The sequence below is a fragment of the Telmatherina bonti genome (assembly GCF_933228915.1).
Source record: "Telmatherina bonti genome assembly, chromosome: 24".
In the NCBI taxonomy this organism is placed as follows: Eukaryota; Metazoa; Chordata; class Actinopteri; order Atheriniformes; family Telmatherinidae; genus Telmatherina; species Telmatherina bonti.
This window is the reverse complement of record NC_136633.1, coordinates 591,521-616,515: the sequence shown is the minus strand read 5'-3', so window position 1 is coordinate 616,515 and position 24,995 is coordinate 591,521. Positions and strand designations below refer to the sequence as shown.

The following is a 24,995-nucleotide window of genomic DNA, read 5'->3' as shown; positions in this document are numbered from 1 at the left end:
CAGGAGAGAAACCACACAAGTGCACGGTGAGTGGCCTCCTGACCCCCAAAGGTTCCTGTATGGTAACATCTCACCCTCTCTAAACACTGGAAGTGTGTGCTTTTATCACAGATAAGCATAGATATGCAACGCCTTCACTCCCCAGGGACTTCCCTCCTCTGCTCACTTCGGATTATACTAAAACATAAGTCACAGCAGCTCACAGCAACAACAATGCAACAATGCCAACCGTAACAACAACTACGACAAAAGCAACTGTGACAACTCCAACAAACAATCATAACAGCATAAACCGCAACAATAACAACAACAACAACCGTAACAACATAAACAACTGGAAATACAACAGCAACTAAACACCATGATGACAACCGCAACAACAACAACAATCATAACAGCATAAACCGCAACAATAACAACTAGAACAACAACCATAACAGCATAAACCGCAACAATAAAAACTAGAACAACAACCATAACAGCATAAACCGCAACAATAACAACTAGAACAACAACCATAACAGCATAAACCCCAACAATAACAACTAGAACAACAATCATAACAGCATAAACCACAACAATAACAACTAGAACAACAATCATAACAGCATAAACCACAACAATAACAACTACAACAATCATAACAGCATAAACCGCAACAATAACAACTACAACAACAACCATAACAGCATAAACCGCAACAATAACAACTAGAACAACAACCATAACAGCATAAACCGCAACAATAACAACTAGAACAACAATCATAACAGCATAAACCGCAACAATAACAACTAGAACAACAATCATAACAGCATAAACCGCAACAATAACAACTACAACAACAACCATAACAGCATAAACCGCAACAATAACAACTAGAACAACAACCATAACAGCATAAACCGCAACAATAACAACTAGAACAACAATCATAACAGCATAAACCACAACAATAACAACTAGAACAACAATCATAACAGCATAAACCGCAACAATAACAACTACAACAATCATAACAGCATAAACCGCAACAATAACAACTAGAACAACAATCATAACAGCATAAACCGCAACAATAACAACTAGAACAACAATCATAACAGCATAAACCGCAACAATAACAACTAGAACAGCAACCATAACAGCATAAACCGCAACAATAACAACTAGAACAGCAACCATAACAGCATAAACCGCAACAATAACAACTACAACAACAATCATAACAGCATAAACCGCAACAATAACAACTAGAACAACAATCATAACAGCATAAACCGCAACAATAACAACTACAACAATCATAACAGCATAAACCGCAACAATAACAACTAGAACAACAACCATAACAGCATAAACCACAATGATAACAACTAGAACAACAATCATAACAGCATAAACCGCAACAATAACAACTACAACAATCATAACAGCATAAACCGCAACAATAACAACTACAACAATCATAACAGCATAAACCGCAACAATAACAACTACAACAACAACCATAACAGCATAAACCGCAACAATAACAACTAGAACAACAACCATAACAGCATAAACTGCAACAATAACAACTAGAACAACAATCATAACAGCATAAACCACAACAATAACAACTAGAACAACAATCATAACAGCATAAACCGCAACAATAACAACTACAACAATCATAACAGCATAAACCGCAACAATAACAACTAGAACAACAATCATAACAGCATAAACCACAACAATAACAACTAGAACAACAATCATAACAGCATAAACCGCAACAATAACAACTACAACAATCATAACAGCATAAACCGCAACAATAACAACTAGAACAACAATCATAACAGCATAAACCACAACAATAACAACTAGAACAAAAATCATAATAGCATAAACCGCAACAATAACAACTACAACAATCATAACAGCATAAACCGCAACAATAACAACTACAACAATCATAACAGCATAAACCGCAACAATAACAACTACAACAACAACCATAACAGCATAAACCGCAACAATAACAACTAGAACAACAACCATAACAGCATAAACTGCAACAATAACAACTAGAACAACAATCATAACAGCATAAACCACAACAATAACAACTAGAACAACAATCATAACAGCATAAACCGCAACAATAACAACTACAACAATCATAACAGCATAAACCGCAACAATAACAACTAGAACAACAATCATAACAGCATAAACCACAACAATAACAACTAGAACAACAATCATAACAGCATAAACCGCAACAATAACAACTACAACAATCATAACAGCATAAACCGCAACAATAACAACTAGAACAACAATCATAACAGCATAAACCACAACAATAACAACTAGAACAACAATCATAACAGCATAAACCGCAACAATAACAACTACAACAATCATAACAGCATAAACCGCAACAATAACAACTAGAACAACAACCATAACAGCATAAACCGCAACAATAACAACTAGAACAACAATCATAACAGCATAAACCACAACAATAACAACTAGAACAACAATCATAACAGCATAAACCGCAACAATAACAACTAGAACAACAATCATAACAGCATAAACCGCAACAATAACAACTAGAACAACAATCATAATAGCATAAACCACAACAATAACAACTAGAACAACAATCATAACAGCATAAACCGCAACAATAACAACTACAACAATCATAACAGCATAAACCGCAACAATAACAACTAGAACAACAATCATAACAGCATAAACCACAACAATAACAACTAGAACAACAATCATAACAGCATAAACCGCAACAATAACAACTACAACAATCATAACAGCATAAACCGCAACAATAACAACTAGAACAACAATCATAACAGCATAAACCACAACAATAACAACTAGAACAAAAATCATAATAGCATAAACCGCAACAATAACAACTACAACAATCATAACAGCATAAACCGCAACAATAACAACTACAACAATCATAACAGCATAAACCGCAACAATAACAACTACAACAACAACCATAACAGCATAAACCGCAACAATAACAACTAGAACAACAACCATAACAGCATAAACTGCAACAATAACAACTAGAACAACAATCATAACAGCATAAACCACAACAATAACAACTAGAACAACAATCATAACAGCATAAACCGCAACAATAACAACTACAACAATCATAACAGCATAAACCGCAACAATAACAACTAGAACAACAATCATAACAGCATAAACCACAACAATAACAACTAGAACAACAATCATAACAGCATAAACCGCAACAATAACAACTACAACAATCATAACAGCATAAACCGCAACAATAACAACTAGAACAACAATCATAACAGCATAAACCACAACAATAACAACTAGAACAACAATCATAACAGCATAAACCGCAACAATAACAACTACAACAATCATAACAGCATAAACCGCAACAATAACAACTAGAACAACAACCATAACAGCATAAACCGCAACAATAACAACTAGAACAACAATCATAACAGCATAAACCACAACAATAACAACTAGAACAACAATCATAACAGCATAAACCGCAACAATAACAACTAGAACAACAATCATAACAGCATAAACCGCAACAATAACAACTAGAACAACAATCATAATAGCATAAACCACAACAATAACAACTACAACACCAACCATAACAGCATAAACCGCAACAATAACAACTAGAACAGCAACCATAACAGTATAAACCGCAACAATAACAACTACAACAATCATAACAGCATAAACCACAACAATAACAACTAGAACAACAATCATAACAGCATAAACCGCAGCAATAACAACTACAACAATCATAACAGCATAAACCGCAACAATAACAACTAGAACAACAACCATAACAGCATAAACCGCAACAATAACAACTAGAACAAAAATCATAACAGCATAAACCGCAACAATAACAACTAGAACAACAATCATAATAGCATAAACCGCAACAATAACAACTAGAACAACAATCATAACAGCATAAACCGCAACAATAACAACTACAACAATCATAACAGCGTAAACCGCAACAATAACAACTACAACAATCATAACAGCATAAACCGCAACAATAACAACTACAACAATCATAATAGCATAAACCGCAACAATAACAACTAGAACAACAATCATAACAGCATAAACCGCAACAATAACAACTACAACAATCATAACAGCATAAACCGCAACAATAACAACTACAACAATCATAATAGCATAAACCGCAACAATAACAACTACAACAATCATAACAGCATAAACCGCAACAATAACAACTAGAACAACAATCATAACAGCATAAACCGCAACAATAACAACTACAACAATCATAACAGCATAAACCGCAACAATAACAACTAGAACAACAACCATAACAGCATAAACCGCAACAATAACAACTAGAACAACAATCATAACAGCATAAACCGCAACAATAACAACTAGAACAACAATCATAACAGCATAAACCGCAACAATAACAACTAGAACAACAATCATAACAGCATAAACCACAACAATAACAACTACAACACCTACCATAACAGCATAAACCGCAACAATAACAACTACAACAACAATCATAACAGCATAAACCACAACAATAACAACTACAACACCAACCATAACAGCATAAACTGCAACAATAACAACTAGAACAGCAACCATAACAGCATAAACCGCAACAATAACAACTAGAACAACAATCATAACAGCATAAACCGCAACAATAACAACTAGAACAACAATCATAACAGCATAAACCGCAACAATAACAACTAGAACAACAACCATAACAGCATAAACCGCAACAATAACAACTAGAACAACAATCATAACAGCATAAACCGCAACAATAACAACTACAACAATCATAATAGCATAAACCGCAACAATAACAACTAGAACAACAATCATAATAGCATAAACCACAACAATAACAACTACAACACCAACCATAACAGCATAAACCGCAACAATAACAACTAGAACAGCAACCATAACAGTATAAACCGCAACAATAACAACTACAACAATCATAACAGCATAAACCACAACAATAACAACTAGAACAACAATCATAACAGCATAAACCGCAACAATAACAACTACAACAATCATAACAGCATAAACCGCAACAATAACAACTAGAACAACAACCATAACAGCATAAACCGCAACAATAACAACTAGAACAACAATCATAACAGCATAAACCGCAACAATAACAACTAGAACAACAATCATAATAGCATAAACCGCAACAATAACAACTAGAACAACAATCATAACAGCATAAACCGCAACAATAACAACTACAACAATCATAACAGCGTAAACCGCAACAATAACAACTACAACAATCATAACAGCATAAACCGCAACAATAACAACTACAACAATCATAATAGCATAAACCGCAACAATAACAACTAGAACAACAATCATAACAGCATAAACCGCAACAATAACAACTACAACAATCATAACAGCATAAACCGCAACAATAACAACTACAACAATCATAATAGCATAAACCGCAACAATAACAACTACAACAATCATAACAGCATAAACCGCAACAATAACAACTAGAACAACAATCATAACAGCATAAACCGCAACAATAACAACTACAACAATCATAACAGCATAAACCGCAACAATAACAACTACAACAATCATAACAGTATAAACCGCAACAATAACAACTACAACAATCATAACAGCATAAACCGCAACAATAACAACTAGAACAACAATCATAACAGCATAAACCGCAACAATAACAACTAGAACAATCATAACAGCATAAACCGCAACAATAACAACTACAACAATCATAACAGCGTAAACCGCAACAATAACAACTACAACAATCATAGCAGTATAAACCGCAACAATAACAACTACAACAATCATAACAGCATAAACCGCAACAATAACAACTACAACAATCATAACAGCATAAACCGCAACAATAACAACTAGAACAACAATCATAACAGCCTAAACCGCAACAATAACAACTAGAACAATCATAACAGCATAAACCGCAACAATAACAACTAGAACAACAATCATAACAGCATAAACCGCAACAATAACAACTAGAACAACAATCATAACAGCATACACCGCAACAATAACAACTACAACAATCATAACAGCATAAACCGCAACAATAACATCTAGAACAATCATAACAGCATAAACCGCAACAATAACAACTAGAACAACAATCATAACAGCATAAACCGCAACAATAACAACTACAACAATCATAACAGTATAAACCGCAACAATAACAACTAGAACAATCATAACAGCATAAACCGCAACAATAACAACTAGAACAACCATAACAGCATAAACCGCAACAATAACAACTAGAACAACAATCATAACAGCATAAACCGCAACAATAACAACTAGAACAACAACCATAACAGCATAAACCGCAACAATAACAACTACAACAATCATAACAGCATAAACCGCAACAATAACAACTAGAACAACAATCATAACAGCATAAACCGCAACAATAACAACTAGAACAACAACCATAACAGCATAAACCGCAACAATAACAACTAGAACAACAATCATAACAGCATAAACCACAACAATAACAACTACAACAATCATAACAGCATAAACCGCAACAATAACAACTAGAACAACAATCATAACAGCATAAACCGCAACAATAACAACTACAACAATCATAACAGCATAAACCGCAACAATAACAACTAGAACAACAATCATAACAGCATAAACCGCAACAATAACAACTAGAACAACAACCATAACAGCATAAACCGCAACAATAACAACTAGAACAACAATCATAACAGCATAAACCGCAACAATAACAACTACAACAATCATAACAGCATAAACCGCAACAATAACAACTAGAACAACAATCATAACAGCATAAACCGCAACAATAACAACTAGAACAACAACCATAACAGCATAAACCGCAACAATAACAACTACAACAATCATAACAGCATAAACCGCAACAATAACAACTACAACAATCATAATAGCATAAACCGCAACAATAACAACTACAACAATCATAACAGCATAAACCGCAACAATAACAACTAGAACAACAATCATAACAGCATAAACCGCAACAATAACAACTACAACAATCATAACAGCATAAACCGCAACAATAACAACTACAACAATCATAACAGTATAAACCGCAACAATAACAACTACAACAATCATAACAGCATAAACCGCAACAATAACAACTAGAACAACAATCATAACAGCATAAACCGCAACAATAACAACTAGAACAATCATAACAGCATAAACCGCAACAATAACAACTACAACAATCATAACAGCGTAAACCGCAACAATAACAACTACAACAATCATAGCAGTATAAACCGCAACAATAACAACTACAACAATCATAACAGCATAAACCGCAACAATAACAACTACAACAATCATAACAGCATAAACCGCAACAATAACAACTAGAACAATCATAACAGCATAAACCGCAACAATAACAACTAGAACAACAATCATAACAGCATAAACCGCAACAATAACAACTAGAACAACAATCATAACAGCATAAACCGCAACAATAACAACTAGAACAACAATCATAACAGCATACACCGCAACAATAACAACTACAACAATCATAACAGCATAAACCGCAACAATAACATCTAGAACAATCATAACAGCATAAACCGCAACAATAACAACTAGAACAACAATCATAACAGCATAAACCGCAACAATAACAACTAGAACAACAATCATAACAGCATAAACCGCAACAATAACAACTAGAACAACAACCATAACAGCATAAACCGCAACAATAACAACTACAACAATCATAACAGCATAAACCGCAACAATAACAACTAGAACAACAATCATAACAGCATAAACCGCAACAATAACAACTAGAACAACAACCATAACAGCATAAACCGCAACAATAACAACTAGAACAACAACCATAACAGCATAAACCGCAACAATAACAACTAGAACAACAATCATAACAGCATAAACCGCAACAATAACAACTACAACAATCATAACAGCATAAACCGCAACAATAACAACTAGAACAACAATCATAACAGCATAAACCGCAACAATAACAACTAGAACAACAACCATAACAGCATAAACCGCAACAATAACAACTAGAACAACAATCATAACAGCATAAACCGCAACAATAACAACTACAACAATCATAACAGCATAAACCGCAACAATAACAACTAGAACAACAATCATAACAGCATAAACCGCAACAATAACAACTAGAACAACAACCATAACAGCATAAACCGCAACAATAACAACTAGAACAACAACCATAACAGCATAAACCGCAACAATAACAACTAGAACAACAATCATAACAGCATAAACCGCAACAATAACAACTAGAACAACAATCATAACAGCATAAACCGCAACAATAACAACTAGAACAACAACCATAACAGCATAAACCGCAACAATAACAACTAGAACAACAACCATAACAGCATAAACCGCAACAATAACAACTAGAACAACAACCATAACAGCATAAACCGCAACAATAACAACTAGAACAACAATCATAACAGCATAAACCGCAACAATAACAACTAGAACAACAATCATAACAGCATAAACCGCAACAATAACAACTAGAACAACAATCATAACAGCATAAACCGCAACAATAACAACTAGAACAACCATAACAGTATAAACCGCAACAATAACAACTAGAACAACAACCATAACAGTATAAACCGCAACAATAACAACTAGAACAACAATCATAACAGCATAAACCGCAACAATAACAACTAGAACAACAATCATAACAGCATACACCACAACAATAACAACTAGAACAACAACCATAACAGTATAAACCGCAACAATAACAACTAGAACAACAATCATAACAGCATAAACCGCAACAATAACAACTAGAACAACAACCATAACAGCATAAACTGCAACAATAACAACTAGAACAACAACCATAACAGTATAAACTGCAACAACCACAAAAACAACAGAAACTACAACTATAAAACTACAAAAACCACAACACCAACCCAAACAACAATTCTTCTGATGTTTAGTGCTACCGTGTCATAAAGAAAAGTCATGTTCACTGTTCTCGTTCATACTCTGTATCAAAGTGAATTTATCAAATAATAGCGTAGTGGAAAGTGTAAATCCTTCTGTAATGTCACCTTATATATACGGTGCGCCATAATGTGACATATCCATAGCTGGTGAATGAGAGTAACCCGCTTTCTGGAACAGGTTCTAGGACAGTTTTTCTGCAGTATTGTGATTGAAGTAAACAGAGCTTCCTGAGTTCAGGAAATAACAGTGATGATGAGAAAAAATGCAGAATGTTTTCTACATCAGCAGCTGAAAGAAATGAGCAGAAAAGCCTGATTAAGCTCCATGTTTAAACTGAGCATCATATTTCACCTGTTGATTATATATGAAATATTAATAAAAGATAAATCTTATAGATGAGAGACCAGCAGGAACAGAAGAACAGAAGCTGTTTTGAGAATCATAGTAATCTACATCATCAACATTATTTATTAAACACGGATTTCCATCCATCCATCTTCTGCCGCTTATCCGGGGTCGGGTCGCGGGGGCAGCAGCCTAAGCAGGGAAGCCCAGACTTCCCTCTCCCCAGCCACATTTGCCAACTCTGCGGGGGGGATCCCGAGGCGTTCCCAGGCCAGCCGAGAGATATAATCCCTCCAGCGTGTCCTGGGTCTTCCCCGGGGTCTGAGGTTTTGCCTTGGCAACATCCGAAGCCACATCCTGCTTTGCCTTCCAATACCTATCAGGTGATTCTACAGTCCAAAAATGCCCATTCGGACTCCCTCTTCAGCCTGATTGCATACCTCACTGCAGGTGTCCACCAACGAGTTCTGAAGTTAGAAAACATATTCTGTCAAAATACAAATCTATACATCAACAAAGAAAAAGAAATAATGCTCACGACCTGGACAGGGCATCAAGATTGTCATGATGTAGTAACAAAGCCCACCGCATGAGATGCTGATTACAGTTATACATCTGGGATAAGAAAACTAGAGGATTGAGATCAGAGAACACCAATATTGGTGAAGGGCTTCACTTGAGGTCAAGCTGAGTGAGCCAGCTAAAGAGCCAGCAGTACGGCTAGGGTTTCTGTTCAATGGTTGTTACTTGAGAAGAAAAACATACTTCAAAGCGCTCATTGAAAAGACTTTGTTTCTTCATGAAAATGATTGTATTTATCCTTTTCTGTGCGAAACTCATGTCAAGATATAATTTACTAATGTCACTAATGTTAGAATGAGTGAGGCATTTTCCAAGAGAAATGATTGGTCAGGAGGCAGTGCTTTTATAGATATACTTATTGATCTGACAAGAGTCAGAACACAACCTGTTCCACAGCCTTTCAGCATAAGTTATCAGGGGGATTTAATTCAGTAAAAAGTGAAACAGGGTTGTAGTATGGAAAACCTTGGGTTAACATTGAAGTTGCCTCCATAAGAGAAAATCCAGCTTTATGGTAGGCCTCTGGTCTATGGACTTCCTATACATGTACAGACAGCTGTCAAGTGAAGAGGGATGCTACACAATGCTACACTGTTTTAACCATGTGTTAAAACAGTAACAGGGTTTGTACTGAATTAGTTCAAATGTTTTGCCACAAAATAGCCTTGAAGTGCTCCAACTGTAAAATACAAACAAGGATATGTTAGAAGATGGGAAATCAGAGTAAAAGCAACACCCACAAACTGTTTTAAACCCTGATGATGTGAACAAAGACAGACAATTCCCTTTTAAAAAAGAAGGAAATTGTTTCACCTGAAAATTCACCAAATTAGTTTTTCATTTTTCTGTTTGAAAAACTTTTATCTCTTCACATTTGGTGAAGATTTTTCAAGCTACCAAGCATTATCAGAGATAAAGACTCAAACAGGACCTGCAGCAACATCCACAGTTATGTTGCTGAATCACCAGTACATGTCACCTTTTCTATTCAATGAAACATTGAGTTATTTAGTCATCTAGTTTTAATTAAAGTACAAGTAAAACTGATTGGATGTGTGGTCTTGTTTGTCTGTAAAATCATCTATTTATTACTAACAAGCAGCAAACAGCATTATTGCTGCCTTCCTTATTGTCTCCTCCCTCTCTGCAGTTTGAGGGATGCTCTAAGGCCTACTCTCGTCTGGAGAATCTGAAAACCCATCTGCGCTCGCACACCGGAGAGAAACCATATGTCTGCGAGCATGAAGGATGCAACAAAGCTTTCTCCAATGCCTCAGACCGAGCCAAGCACCAGAACCGGACACACTCCAACGAGGTACAAAAGACTTTCCTCTCACAGATTGAAACTTCACACAGACTGCCTTACAGAGCTCCATAAGAAATTCTCTCAGAGAGTGAGTTGGACTGTGAGTTGATTGAAGTAGATGAGAAGCTGCTGGGAGTGATGGGAATGTTCAGATTGCATGAAGAGTACTGCCGTCCACCTTCCTGTCTGCAGAGGTGTGTGTTTTAGACCCAGAGTTCACATCTGCAGATGTTTGTGAGTACAGCCCACAATGCATTAGGACGTGGGCAGGGGTCATGTTGATAGAAACCATCCAGGTGAGTAACATGCAGCTCATGTGCAGGTTTCTTGGCCTTACAGTATGGAGGAAAGGTGAAACAGAACCTGGTAAAAATGGTATTTTTTATGAAGTACTTATTCTGACTGCTGCTACATTGAAACCCCGTCCCCACTGAAAGAATTTTATCCATAATTTTTCAGGTGTTACAGCTTGTTTGTGGATTTTAAATCTAGACAGACAAAAAATGGTCAACATTTCCACAAATGTCAATTCAATTCAATTCAACTTTATTTATATAGCGTCAAATCAAGGCAATGCCATCTCAAGACGCTTTACAGACAGAGGGGAAAACATAATGAAGGCCAATTCATAACAGCCTATATAAGGAAACCAACAGATTGAGTTGAGTCCAACTCAATCTCCCATCCTGAGCAAGCACACTGGCAACAGTGGGAAGGAAAAAACTCCCTTTTAACAGGAAGGAAACCTCCGGCAGAACCCGGCTCAGGACAGGCAGCCATCTGCCTCTGCTGTGTGGGGGGAAGAGGACAGAAAGACAACAGACAACAGGAACTGCTACTCCCGGCCAGGGAGACCTGCTGAGACAGGAGACATACATGTTAATGATGCAACACTGTTATGGGGGGGGGGTAAAAGAAAGAGATAAAGAGAAAGAAGCTCAGTGTATCAGGAAATGTCCCTCAGCAGTCTAAACCTATAGCAGCATAACTAAGGGATGCTAACCATCCCTAGCTATAGGACTTATCAAAAAGATAAGTCTTCAGCCTAGTCTTAAAGGTGGGGAGGGTGTCTGCTTCCCTAACACTAACTGGGAGCTTATTCCATAAGAGAGGGGCCTGATAACCAAAGGCTCTGCCTCCTGCTCGGCTCTTTGAGACTCTAGGAACCACAAGTAAGCCTGCAGTCTGCGAACGAAGTACTCTGCTTGGTATATAAGGAACAATGAGGTCTTTGATATATAGTGGTGCCTGGTTGTGGAGGGCTTTATATGTAAGGAGAAGGATTTTAAATTCTATTCTAGATTCAACAGGCAGCCAATGAAGAGAGGCTAAAACTGGAGAAATATGATCTGTCCTGCTGGTTCTGGTCAGGACTCTGGCTGCAGAATTCTGGATCAGCTGAAGGCTTTTCAGGGCATATTTAGGACAGCCCAGTAATAGAGAGTTACAGTAATCTAGTCTCGAAGTAACAAAAGCGTGAACCAGTTTTTCTGCATCACTCTGAGACAGAATGTCCCTAATTTTGGCTTTATTACGTAAATGAAAGAAGGCTGTTTTAGTAACCTGCTTAATATGTGGGCCAAAGGACAGGTCAGGGTCAAATATTACTCCAAGGTTTCTCACTGTAGCACTGGAAGCTAAAGTAATGCCATCCAGGTTCATTACAAAACCGGAAAATTTAGCTCTGAGTTTTTCAGATCCAACGAGAATTACTTCAGTCTTATCTGAGTTTAAGAGGAGAAAATTTCTAGACATCCAAGTCTTTATGTCTATGAGACAATTTTGTAGCCTATTGGGCTGATTTGTTTCATCTGGTTTAAAGGATAAGTATATCTGAGTATCATCTGCATAACAATGAAAGTTTATTCCATGCTGTCTAATAATTTTGCCTAAAGGGAGCATATATAGCGTGAAAAGTATTGGTCCAAGTACAGAACCTTGAGGAACTCCATGACTTACTGTAGTTTGGGAGGAGGACTTGTCATTTACATGAACAAACTGAAGTCTATCAGATAAATATGATTTAAACCAGCTTAACGCTGTACCTGTAATTCCAATCACCTGTTCTAGTCTCTGTAACAGAATGTTATGATCGACTGTATCAAATGCAGCACTAAGATCAAGCAAGATAAGTACGGACACAAGTCCTTTGTCTGAGGCCATAAGAAGGTCATTAGTAACTTTCACCAATGCTGTCTCAGTGCTATGATGAGCTCTAAATCCTGACTGAAACTCCTCGCATAAATTATTTCTGCTCAGGTGGGCATGTAGCTGAGCTGAAACTATTTTCTCCAGAATTTTGGACATAAACGGGAGGTTAGATATAGGTCTATAATTTGCTATCACCTCTGGATCCAGAGATTGCTTTTTAAGTAAAGGCTTGATTACAGCAGTTTTAAATGATTGTGGTACATATCCTGTCACTAAAGACATATTCACTGAAAAAAAAGAACATGTTGGATTTACTTAATTCAATAGTGGACATTGGTTGCAATAAATGTTTTGGTTTGGCAGCAACTTAAACAATTGAGTTCATTTAACACAAGTTATTCATGTTGAATAAACCTGTGTATTTTGTGTTGATACAAAGTGATTAAAATGTGTGTTTATCAAGTAATTTAAGCTCTTTGAACCATTTAATCCTTCACAATTTTATCACTTTACTTTGACACTCTTATATCATTTTATGCCAATACTATTTGGTTAATTAAATACAACATGTTTTTTTATATTGCATGCAAGTATTATATTCTAATGGAAATTATACAATTTTATTATTTACTTTTCAAAACAAAATGTGTAATTTCAATTGCAGTGACAGGGAAAGAATTGAACTGTAATGACTGCAGTACAGTAATACTAATCAGTAACAAATAATGTCAATTTTTTTCAAATTTTATCAATATAATCACTGCAAACAAATGTTACCTTTCCTTTTGCAAAAGATTAAAGGAAACTATTTTGGAAGTGAACAATACAAACACTATGTTCAAAGCCTCTATTTTCAAGATTAAATGAATGGACAATTGTAACTAAACAATTCAATAACTATTGAACTAATTTAAAATGCAAAAAAATATTAGTTACAATTGCCATTCTCGTCAGAATTTATTGCAATGTCTAATAACTTTCTCCTAATCATTAGCATTACCAATATGTACACCAATTAATAAAAATAGAGTTGCATGTCAAACTGTTTATTGAAGAGCCACAAGATTAAGAAAAACACAATGATTTCCAGAAATCCCAAATCACTTTATTGTGAAATTACTGTTCAACCGCATTGTTAGAGGTATTCACAACTATTCACGGCAACTGAATTAAAATAACATAAAATGTCTATAAGATCTTCAGCCCCCAAATACAAAATTACAATATAAAATAAAAATCTTTATTTTTGTCTCCGAGAATTTAAAATGTGGAGAAAAAAATCCGATTCACTAAAAATAAGTGCCACTTATACAATTAACAGAAATTATTTCAAAACTGTTGCACTTCCTTCAGTCTGGCCATGAATTTACCATGTGCATAAGAACTGTATTAAAATCTAATGGAATATCACTGTGGGAATTGGAACAGTGGCTGAACCTGACTTTACCTACACAAGGTGTAAGTTTCGTTAATTATACAGTAGCTTAAAAATGAACAAATATAACCTTCCCATCTTACCCACATGAAGGGCATGTACACCAAGAAAAACAATCCCTTCAATACCCATGTCTGATTGACATTCTTGGAAGGAGTTTTGAAAAGTCTTTAGTCCATGTGAATTAAACATCTGGTTTAAAATGGCCCTGATGACACTACTTGGACTGTACACAGTTCCCCATCCTTTAATCTGTAAAAGACAAATAGAAACTGAAGAATGCTGCCAATCAGAACATGTAATGGAGAGGAACAGGGAAAAACTGGCTTTATCCATATGGCAGTTGAGGAGTAAACACTTGCTTAAGAAGAAGTATGAACAGATGACTCTTCTTTTTGTTGTGGGATGTCGATTGTTCACATGGAAATTCAACCTCCAAATTGCAGGAGAGAGTCTGAACTTTAAATGTCCTTTCTCACATGTACAACAGCGAGCTCACCTTACTGCAGTAGTTTTGTCTTTAAGCTTTGGGCTTTCCTTGAGAGTTTAGTCACATCCAGCTCCATCACAACTTTTTGAATCACTTCGAAAGTGTAGCGAAGCTGTGATGGATACCTCATGTTCAAGGAGTAAAAAAGTCCAAACAGCAAGGCTGTTGCAACGGCCACATTGTCCAGACCTTGAAGAACCACCACACTCTCGATGATGATGCCAACATCAGAAGTATCTCTTTTGATGTCGATTCCCACTGTCGTTTTCTCAATGTCACTCAGTGCAATGGCCTCAGTCATGTCCTGGTTAAAGACAAAAGAGTTTGAAACTTTAAAAAAAAAAAGATGTTTTGTTTTGAATGCAGTCAATCTAATGTTATAGTCTATTTAAACCCATGTAATCAGCAAAACAGATTACTGCAGCAAAAGAATGCCCTTCTATGATGCATTGATGGTCAATTTTTGAAAGAGAGAGAGAGAGAGAAAGGGAGAAAGAAACAGAAAGAGAACAAAAGAGAGAGAGAAAGACAGAAAGAAAGAGTTCCTGGATGATTTTTATCATTAACATGGACCTGTTTCATAGCTGTATACCAGTCTTAACCCTGGGAATCCACTGAACACAAATGCATTGTGAAAGCGGAGCAGCCCAAGCTTTACGCCCGGCACGCTGTTTGACCTGTAGAGTTTCAGAGCGGTCTGTTGCCGTCATGAGGATTATGTGATCGTGCATCATAGCTGCTGGAGCCCTACTTAAAATGCTTTATAAAACTGCTTCAAAGTGAACAATAAACCAACAAAATAAAAAACCTGGAACAGTTTGTACGCGTTTCAAATGCTGCTCTTTATAGTGGTGATGTGTGGTGTCAAGCGGTGCTTCCACATTCAGTGGATCCCCAAGGTGGTTCTGCAGGTGAGGGTCAGTGCAGTGTAGGAAGATGCAGGAATTTTCCTACTTTCACTATAATCACAAATTTGAAGCGGTTTCACACTGGTGTAACCCCTAATATAAGAAAAACAACATTTTTTCACCTGACTGTACTATTTTCTTAAATCTCAGCACTGGAACCACTTTGCCATAAAGAGGACAATGGACCTAAACAGTCCAAGCAAGTATTTCCAGAGTTAACTGGATTCACTTTTATATGCAGCAAAGCCACAATCTACTCACAAAACACTCACCATGTACTCCTGCACCAAGAGATCGGGATTCTCATCTAGATAGATGCAGAGTCCTTTGATGAGGGACTCCCTTCCGGCATCAATGTCCTCCTTAAGACATACAAAGAGAATAGAGATATTTGATTTAAAAAAATCTGAACTCAAATTATCAGTGGCATGGAAGAAAGTCATCAAGGACAAAACCTTTAAAAAGTCAGTATGTGACACAAACATCTACAAAACAACATTAAAACTACCAATTTGCATCTGACCCTTAGGTACTGAATTTTATGTCATTTCAAATTATATTATATTCAAAAAATTATATTAAAAAAAGGTACATTAGTCCATTTGTCATATTTTTATCATGCACAGTGTGTGCATGATAAAAATGACTGGGATAGATTTAGTAGAATAAGAACTCCCAGACAAAGGAAGATCAGCCAAGCTGAGTTAATGCAATGCATGTACACGTAATGGTTAAACAATTTAAAAGTTCTTAATGTCATCATGGCAGCTATATCTTTCAGCTTTCTGCCCTGCTTCCCTGACCGCTTTGCAAACACTCTCAGCAGACCATCAGACAGAATGTCCAGCTGCGACAGAAACCTTGATTGGAGTGGCATGGTTGTGATGCGTTTAAACTCTGCATTGATCTGAAAAAGACATGTAAATGTTGTTTTTAACAAACAGCACACCTAACAGATTTTAGAAGACATTTTGAGCATCAAAACTACACCTGCCCACCATAAGCTCTACTACTGAATACTTGGAAACACATGAGCATTACTTTTACATATTAACAATATAGCTAAGAGGCAACTAGTCATTGCATCATTTTTAAATGACCTCCATTGGATCAAAAAGAGCTGGCCATCTCTCTTGCACATCACAGATCATGGGGGCATCACAAACTAGTAATCCCTTTCAGACACAAGATCCTCACAAGAACAAAGATGGCAACTAAATGTGCATTTTCCTGACTGATGACGATTAGTTTTAATAACATGGCATCTATTCAAATGAATTAACAATGCATTCCATGTTCTAAAACTACATGGGCAACCTACATGAACACATGGAATCCGAATGTTATTCCCATAGTGTGTAAGTTTGACTCGATAGTGCTTCAAAATTTGGGACCTACTTGGAAAAACTGAAGGGCAGGTCTTGCATTGCCACATTCACTCTGTCACTGGAACACTTAACACCATTCACTGTAAAAGCAGAAACAAACAAGAATTAAAGATAGAACTGGAGATCTTAGAAAAACTATTCAAGCACCTATTGAAAATACAAACATGCTTTTCTTATACTTCTCTCTAAAGCTTTGCATCCAGAGTGCAGGAACACACACTGCTTGTTCAGCCTTGGGTCCACATCAAGGTAAAGCCATGTTACACACGAAATGGAAACTGAGTCGCTCACATCGGGATTACAATAAATACACAGTGCAGCATTGCTAACTTTTTCTTGTGCGTCACTGATATGAAAGATAACACCTGACATCATGGTAAACCATCTAGCATCCAGCTTAGAGTTACATTGTCATATTGTTTGTCCATCCCACAGGTTGGCTTATTCTTGCAAAAAGCATTTGTATACTTGGTTGCAATTAAGTAAAAACTGTCACAGAAAAAACAATAAGTCATATTAAAAGGTTAGATAAATGTTGGTTACACTGACAGTTAATATATCAAATTATGCTGGAGTGATGGAATGTACTGGAGCCTACTGAACACTTTTATAATATTTTGAGCTATCTGATCCCATACATCACTGGGGCAAACTATCCAAAATGCTCAGAAACGCAAAATAAGTACATTAAAGTAGACCACACCAACTAAACTTATTACATTAATTACCTGCCTGATCATTTATGCAAGTAAAAGTTTAACCTATAGCAGAGATTCTGTATTATATGCATTAATGAGGTGGCCGGTCTACACGCGCTGGGCGATTTATGAAAATATGCAATGCAAAATAATGACCACAATTACACAGGCAAATAAAGCATCGTGTTCTCACCACAAAAACTTGAGCCCACGTTCACGTCAGCTGACTCCAGACTTGATTTTGTCGGTCAATCTACAAAAAAACAAAACAAAAAAAAAAAATCTAGACACTGCAAAACTGCATTTCAATAACATTCATTAAGTGTACATCGACCGGGAAGTGGAGGTAGCTAACATAACATTAGCAAAGTCTGCTTGATGGTCAAATAGCCTTAACACTACAGTGCTGCGAACTCACAATGTAACAATCTTTAAAATTCAAACAGAAGACCAAAGGAGCGCCGCAGTACGCCAAAAGGAGCGTTAATGGCACCGCGCCAAAACATCAAATATCAAACGAAACTGTGAACGGCACGAGAAAATAAGCTCATGGCAGCAAACAGGACTCCCAAAACATTATTCTACGCTTGACTGACAGTTCTACAACATTTAAGAAGAAAATCCAGACTTACCGACTAACGTAGAGCTGATCCGTACCGTGATGAACTGCTGGAGCTGCTTGCCAACTTTTAACAACAATGCAAAGTGCGTCGACGAGATCGCGTGTGGTATCGCGATAATTAACGTCACAACATTATTGACTCGCTTTATCCCAACATGATCTGAATAAGTTCATGTACCCAATCTGCATATCATGTAGTTTCTACTCTAAACAGTCAAGTTTAAGTGTAAAACATGAAGCACTTGTGTTAAATACACCCAAAATGCTTAAATAAATCCATGATGTGGTCAGGCTCCTTTTTTCAGTGTTGATAAGACTTAGTAGTGATGTATTAATTAAAGGGAAAATGTCCTTAAAGAGGCTCGTTGGGAGAGGGTCTAAGATACAGGTGGAGGGTTTAGATGAAGCTATTATTTTAGTTAATTCAGAGGGTTGGACAGGACAGAAACTATTTAGACACAAGTCAGATCCTGGTTCTAAGGATGCTTCGGAGACCACAACAGGCTCAACATTATAGGTAGAAGGAAGAGTATTGTGGATTTGATCTCTAATAGTGTCAATTTTATTCCTGAAAAAATACATGAAATCATCACAGCTAAGTGAGAAAGGAATACATGGCTCCACAGCGCTCCGGCTCCTAGTAAGCCTAGCTACAGTGCTGAAAAGAAACCGAGGGTTGTTTTTGTTTTCCTCTATCAATGATGAATAATAAGCTGTTCTTGCCGTACGTAAGGCTTTTTTGTATACGATTAAACTTTCTTTCCAGGTTAAGTGAGACTCCTCTAATCCTGATGATCGCCATCTGTTTTCCAAACGCCTTGATGCCTGTTTTAGAGCTCGAAGCTGGGAATTAAACCAGGGAGCCTTCATAATCTTACCTAATTTCTTCTTCTTTAGGGGAGCAACATTATCCAAGGTTGTACGCATTGAAGCTGTTATATTATCAGCATGTTGATCAATCTGAGCAGGAGTAAGGCTTAAAGGGGGACTCTCAGTCATGCTAACACATGGTAGAGGGGAAAAATTGATTCAATTGATTGTTTAAATTTTGTAATATTATTGTCTGATAAACATCTACTATAGTAGAATTTATTTTTGGTCAGTGAGTAATCAAATACAGTGAATTCAAAGGTTAATAAGAAGTGATCGGACAAGACAGGGTTTTGAGGAAATACTTTGAGCTTATCAGTCTCAATACCAGAGATTAGAACCAGATCAAGAGTATGACCATGAGAGTGAGTGGCTCCATGGACATTTTGTGAAAACCCAATTGAGTTTAGAATAGAGCTAAAGGAAATGTTTAAACTATCATTTTCATGGTCAACATGAATATTAAAATCACCTAGTACAATGACCTTATCAGTAGTCAGCACTAACTCAGACAAGAGATCAGAGAATTCGGTCAGAAACTCGGAGTAAGGTCCAGGTGGGCGATACACTAATGCTAAAAGGAGCGGTTTCTCTCAATTCCATTTTGGATGAGATAAATTTAATGTCAGGAATTCAAAGGATTTATAGTTAGTTTTGTGCTTAGGATTAATTAATAATTCTGACTTAAAGATAGCTGCAACACCTCCTCCTCTGCCTGTAGTTCTAGGAATGTGAAAGTTTAAATAGTTAGCTGGCGTAGCTTCATTAATACTAACATAATCCTCTTGCTGTAACCAGGTTTCCGTAAGACAGAATAAATCAATGTGGTGATCACCTATCAAGTCATTGACTAATAAAGACTTATTTGGGAGGGATCTGATATTCAGTAGGCCACACTTTATTGTCTTATTTTCAGATTTTATTAGATCCATTGTTTATATTTTTATGAGGTTTTCACGATTAACCCCAGAAGTGTTTTTGTGTTGTTTAATTCTTACTGCTGGGAAGTTGTATAAGGTCGGAATGGGGTTTTGGGTGGGCGGCGGCAGGTGGGAAGCTGCAGAAAAGTGTGTAGGACTACAATTCTGCCTCCTGGTCCCAACCCTGAGTTGTCAATTTAGCTGACTAATAAAAGAGTCCATATTGCTAGATAAGAGAGCGGCTCCATCCAACGTGGGATGGATGCCATCTCTCCTAATAAGACCAGGCTTTCCCCAAAAAGCGCTCCAATTATCTATAAAACCCACGTTGTTATCGGGACACCACCTAGACAACCAGCGGTTGAAGGATGACATGCGGCTAAACATGTCATCGCTGATTAAATTTGGCAAGGGACCAGAGAAAACTACGGAGTCCGACATGCTCTTGGCAAAGTTACACACCGAAGCAACATTCATTTTAGTGACCTCCGATTGGCGTAACCGGGTGTCGTTACCGCCGACGTGAATTACAATCTTATGGTATTTACGTTTAGCCTTAGCCAGCAGTTTCAAATACGATTCGACGTGGCCCGCTCTGGCCCAAGAAATGCATTTGACTATGGTCCCCGGTGTCTCTAGTGCCACGTTTCTGACTATGGAACTACCTATTACCAGGGTTTCTGCCTCAGCGGGTGTGTCGCCGAGCGGGGAAAATCTGTTAGAAACGTGAACAGGTCGGTGGTGGCCAGTGGGTTTTGGTTTGGGGCTACGCTTCCGCCTGACCGTCGTCCAGCCCGCCTCGGCTCCCGGCTGCGCGGGAACTGCTGAGGGACGGCTAGGGATGGCTGCCCTGGCTGGTAGCTCCGCACTGGCTAATGGGGGTTTGCTAACTAACTGCTAAGTTTAAGTTTCATTATTTGCTATAATTTACCATGAATTTGAATGACAAAGTCAAACGTTTGTGGATCATATTCCAACATGGAGAATTGCAGAACTCTACAAGTATGCTAAACAATGGATGACCCAACATGGAGCCTTGGGAATGTGACATGTAGATGCAGAACAACAGGGAGCCCAATGTGGAGCCTTGGTGAATGCATCATTGAGTAGATCTAGAGTTACCAACTGATATAAAGTAGTTGTAGCCTTTCAAGTGATATTCAAACCAATGCAGAACTGCTCTGAGGATTGTCACCCACTTTTCTAGAGGGTCTAATGCGCCCCATCTCCGGTCCTCAAGTCCCAAACTCCTGCAGGTTTTCCCTGTATTCCTGTTCCAACACATCAGACTCAAACTAATCACTCATTGTGCGGAATTTTATTAACTGTGGAGTCCATTTAATAAAAGCCAGGTGTGTTGGAGCAGGGATACACGGAAAACCTACAGGATCGCAGCCCATTAGGACCAACCGTGAGCACCACTGATCGTGCACGTTATGGTCAGCACAGAGTTTAACACTGGCTGTATCTTATAATTGAACCTTCTGATACCAGGAGGGTTTAAACAACTGCATTATGTGCTTCCTTGTATCTACAGAAGCCATACATATGTAAAATTCCTGGATGCACCAAGCGTTACACTGACCCCAGCTCCCTCAGGAAGCATGTTAAGACAGTTCATGGCCCTGAGGCCCACATCACCAAGAAGCAGCGCAGTGACCTGCCACCCCGGCCGCCGGCACCTCGGGAGAATGGTGAGAATGAGACAGGCAAGCGAGAGAGACTCCAAAGGGAGGATAAAATGTCAGACAACAGCTCCTCCAGAGGTGTGGAGGACTACCTGCATGTCAAATCCATCAAGAAGGAAAACTCTGTGGTAAGAACATTAAACTGGACAAAACCGCTGCGTTTTTCTGCCTTACTAACAGAATGGCCAATGACCTGCATAAATAATGTCAATCAAAACTCTGTATTTTTCCGTCTTGTTGCTTGACTTGATCTCATTTCTCCTTATTTTCTGACTTTCCTAATGGACAGACATTACTAAGGTGAGCTCACCCATGGTTTATCTTTGCCCATATTTCAGCTTTCTTTATCATTTCACGCCCTTGTATTTATTCATTTGGCCCTTTTGGGATCTGGTGGTCATGTGAATAAATAATGAAAGTGTCCCCAGCTTTGACTGGTTGTTGAAGCGCAACCTATTCACATTTGATTTTTAGCATGTTTTAACCAAGGTACTGCCAGAAATTATTTTATGTCAGTCGCTTAACTTCTGTACAGACTGGTGTCTTAATTTGTTCAATACCTTTACTTAGGTTCAGAAAATAACTGAACGAATAGCAAAAAAATAAATAAAATTTTTTCTTTTTTTATTTGTATTTTTATTTTTGTGGTTTTTATTTATTATTTTTATTTTATTCATTTTTTAGTGTGAACAGAAAAATCTCCATTTTGTTTGATTTCATCTTTACATTTGGTACTGATTTAGATTTTTGAAAAGAATCTTTTCTCTCCATCTACTGATATCTAGCTCATATTCCGGCTTATTCTACAGCATGCCAACCAGTGTTAAAAATGCAGCAGAAATTCATACAATGATTTATACCAGGTTAGTCATAATTCTAATGATATCTAGCGTGCATTAGTTTAGTGTATACGCACGTGTAGTTCAGCGAGTTGAATCCCTGTAATATCACTCCATTACGGAACGTCACTATAGCAACACATTTATCAGCTGATTCAGATCAGATCAGATTCAGAAAAATCTATCAAAAGCTTTCTGATTCAACGGCTACGGGTAGCAACGGAGTTTCCAGCAGTGTCGAGAGAAGCTGAAAAAGCTCCAAAGTGACTATCGACAGGTTAAGGACCACGATGGTCGGAGTGGATCAAACAGACCAGACTGGAAATGGTTCCAACAAATGGAGACGAATTATGGTCAGCGACCGGCGAGCCGCAGACCAAGTAGCAGATTGCCTCGAGGTCCTGTGTTGTTATAGAGCTGATGCACGGCTCCTGCTTGGTTAATCCTTACTTATATTATTTAGTCCACATCCTGACTTAGTGATCACTTAGAAACCCCAAGATCAACCAGTAACAGACACTAAATGACACCAGTATGGAGAGAGTAGAAGATGTGCCTCTGTAGCTTTATTTAGTGTTTTCTAAAAGTAAACACAGCTAAAAGCAGTAAAACTGAGGGAGAGACACTGGATGCTGTGTAAATCTGTCTGAAATCAGGAACCTAAAAGCTTTGTGAGCCTCACTGCTGAGTTTCTGGAGGAAGAAACATGATCGCTCAGCACATGTTTGGCCTGGCTTTCTGGTTCGGGCTCACACAGTCTTTCATCCTGCCCATTTCCAATTCATAGACAGACTAAGATAGGCTGTAATCTGTAGCACACCCCCACCTCTTCACCCCCATTCTGAGTAAAAAAAAAGAAACACTCATTATTTACAATTAAGCTGGGGAGGATAAAAGACTCAATGATTCACTGCACTGCATGCCATGTTAACCACTGTTCCACTTTTGTTCCACTAAAAACAGTTTTTAGGACAAACTGTTGTGTTCTTCAATTCTCTTTTTATCTAATCTACTCCTCCTCTGCATTCCCTGCATGTCTACCTCCCCTTCTTACAGATGCATCAGTCCAGCCCTGGCGGTCAGTCATCATGTAGCAGCGAACCGTCACCACTTGGCACCAACAATGACAGTGGAGTAGAGATGGCAGCACACAATGGGGGGAGTCTGGGGGACCTCAGCAGCCTGGATGACCAGCCATTCATGGAGTCCATGGAGTTTGAGGGTTTCTCTGGTGGAGTTGCAGCAGTGGGCCTCCACCAAAGAAAGCAGCTCAGCACCAGCCAGCGCCTGGAGTGTTTCAAGAAGGAGAAACTGAAGACAATGAGGGACTCATGTCGGAGGGCCAACAATGTAACAACACCAGTCCTCGGCACTAAGCTACCACCTATACCAACAAGCGGTATGTAGACAGATGGTTACAGGAGACTGGGAGGCAGATTGTCATGCAGAATGTAATGTTGCTCAAACACTAGTATGAGAGTGTTTCTGAACCCAGCATGCATCTATGTTCTATTTCTGCAAA

General features: G+C 37.7%; 1 protein-coding gene across 1 annotated transcript in view; it reads left to right on the top strand.

Moving 5' to 3' along the window:
* LOC306773876 (zinc finger protein GLI2-like) overlaps positions 1–24,995 on the top strand; it is a gene marked incomplete at both ends in the record, with an annotated part of 310,055 nt that overhangs the window by 280,273 nt on the left and 4,787 nt on the right. Inside the window, 4 exons of the mRNA XM_079263820.1 lie at positions 1–26; positions 11,309–11,473; positions 22,484–22,762; positions 24,530–24,872. The exon at positions 1–26 is cut by the window's left edge and continues 124 nt beyond it. Of these exons, the coding sequence (XP_079119946.1) occupies positions 1–26; positions 11,309–11,473; positions 22,484–22,762; positions 24,530–24,872 (813 nt within the window). The remainder of the gene's footprint in view (positions 27–11,308; positions 11,474–22,483; positions 22,763–24,529; positions 24,873–24,995) is intronic.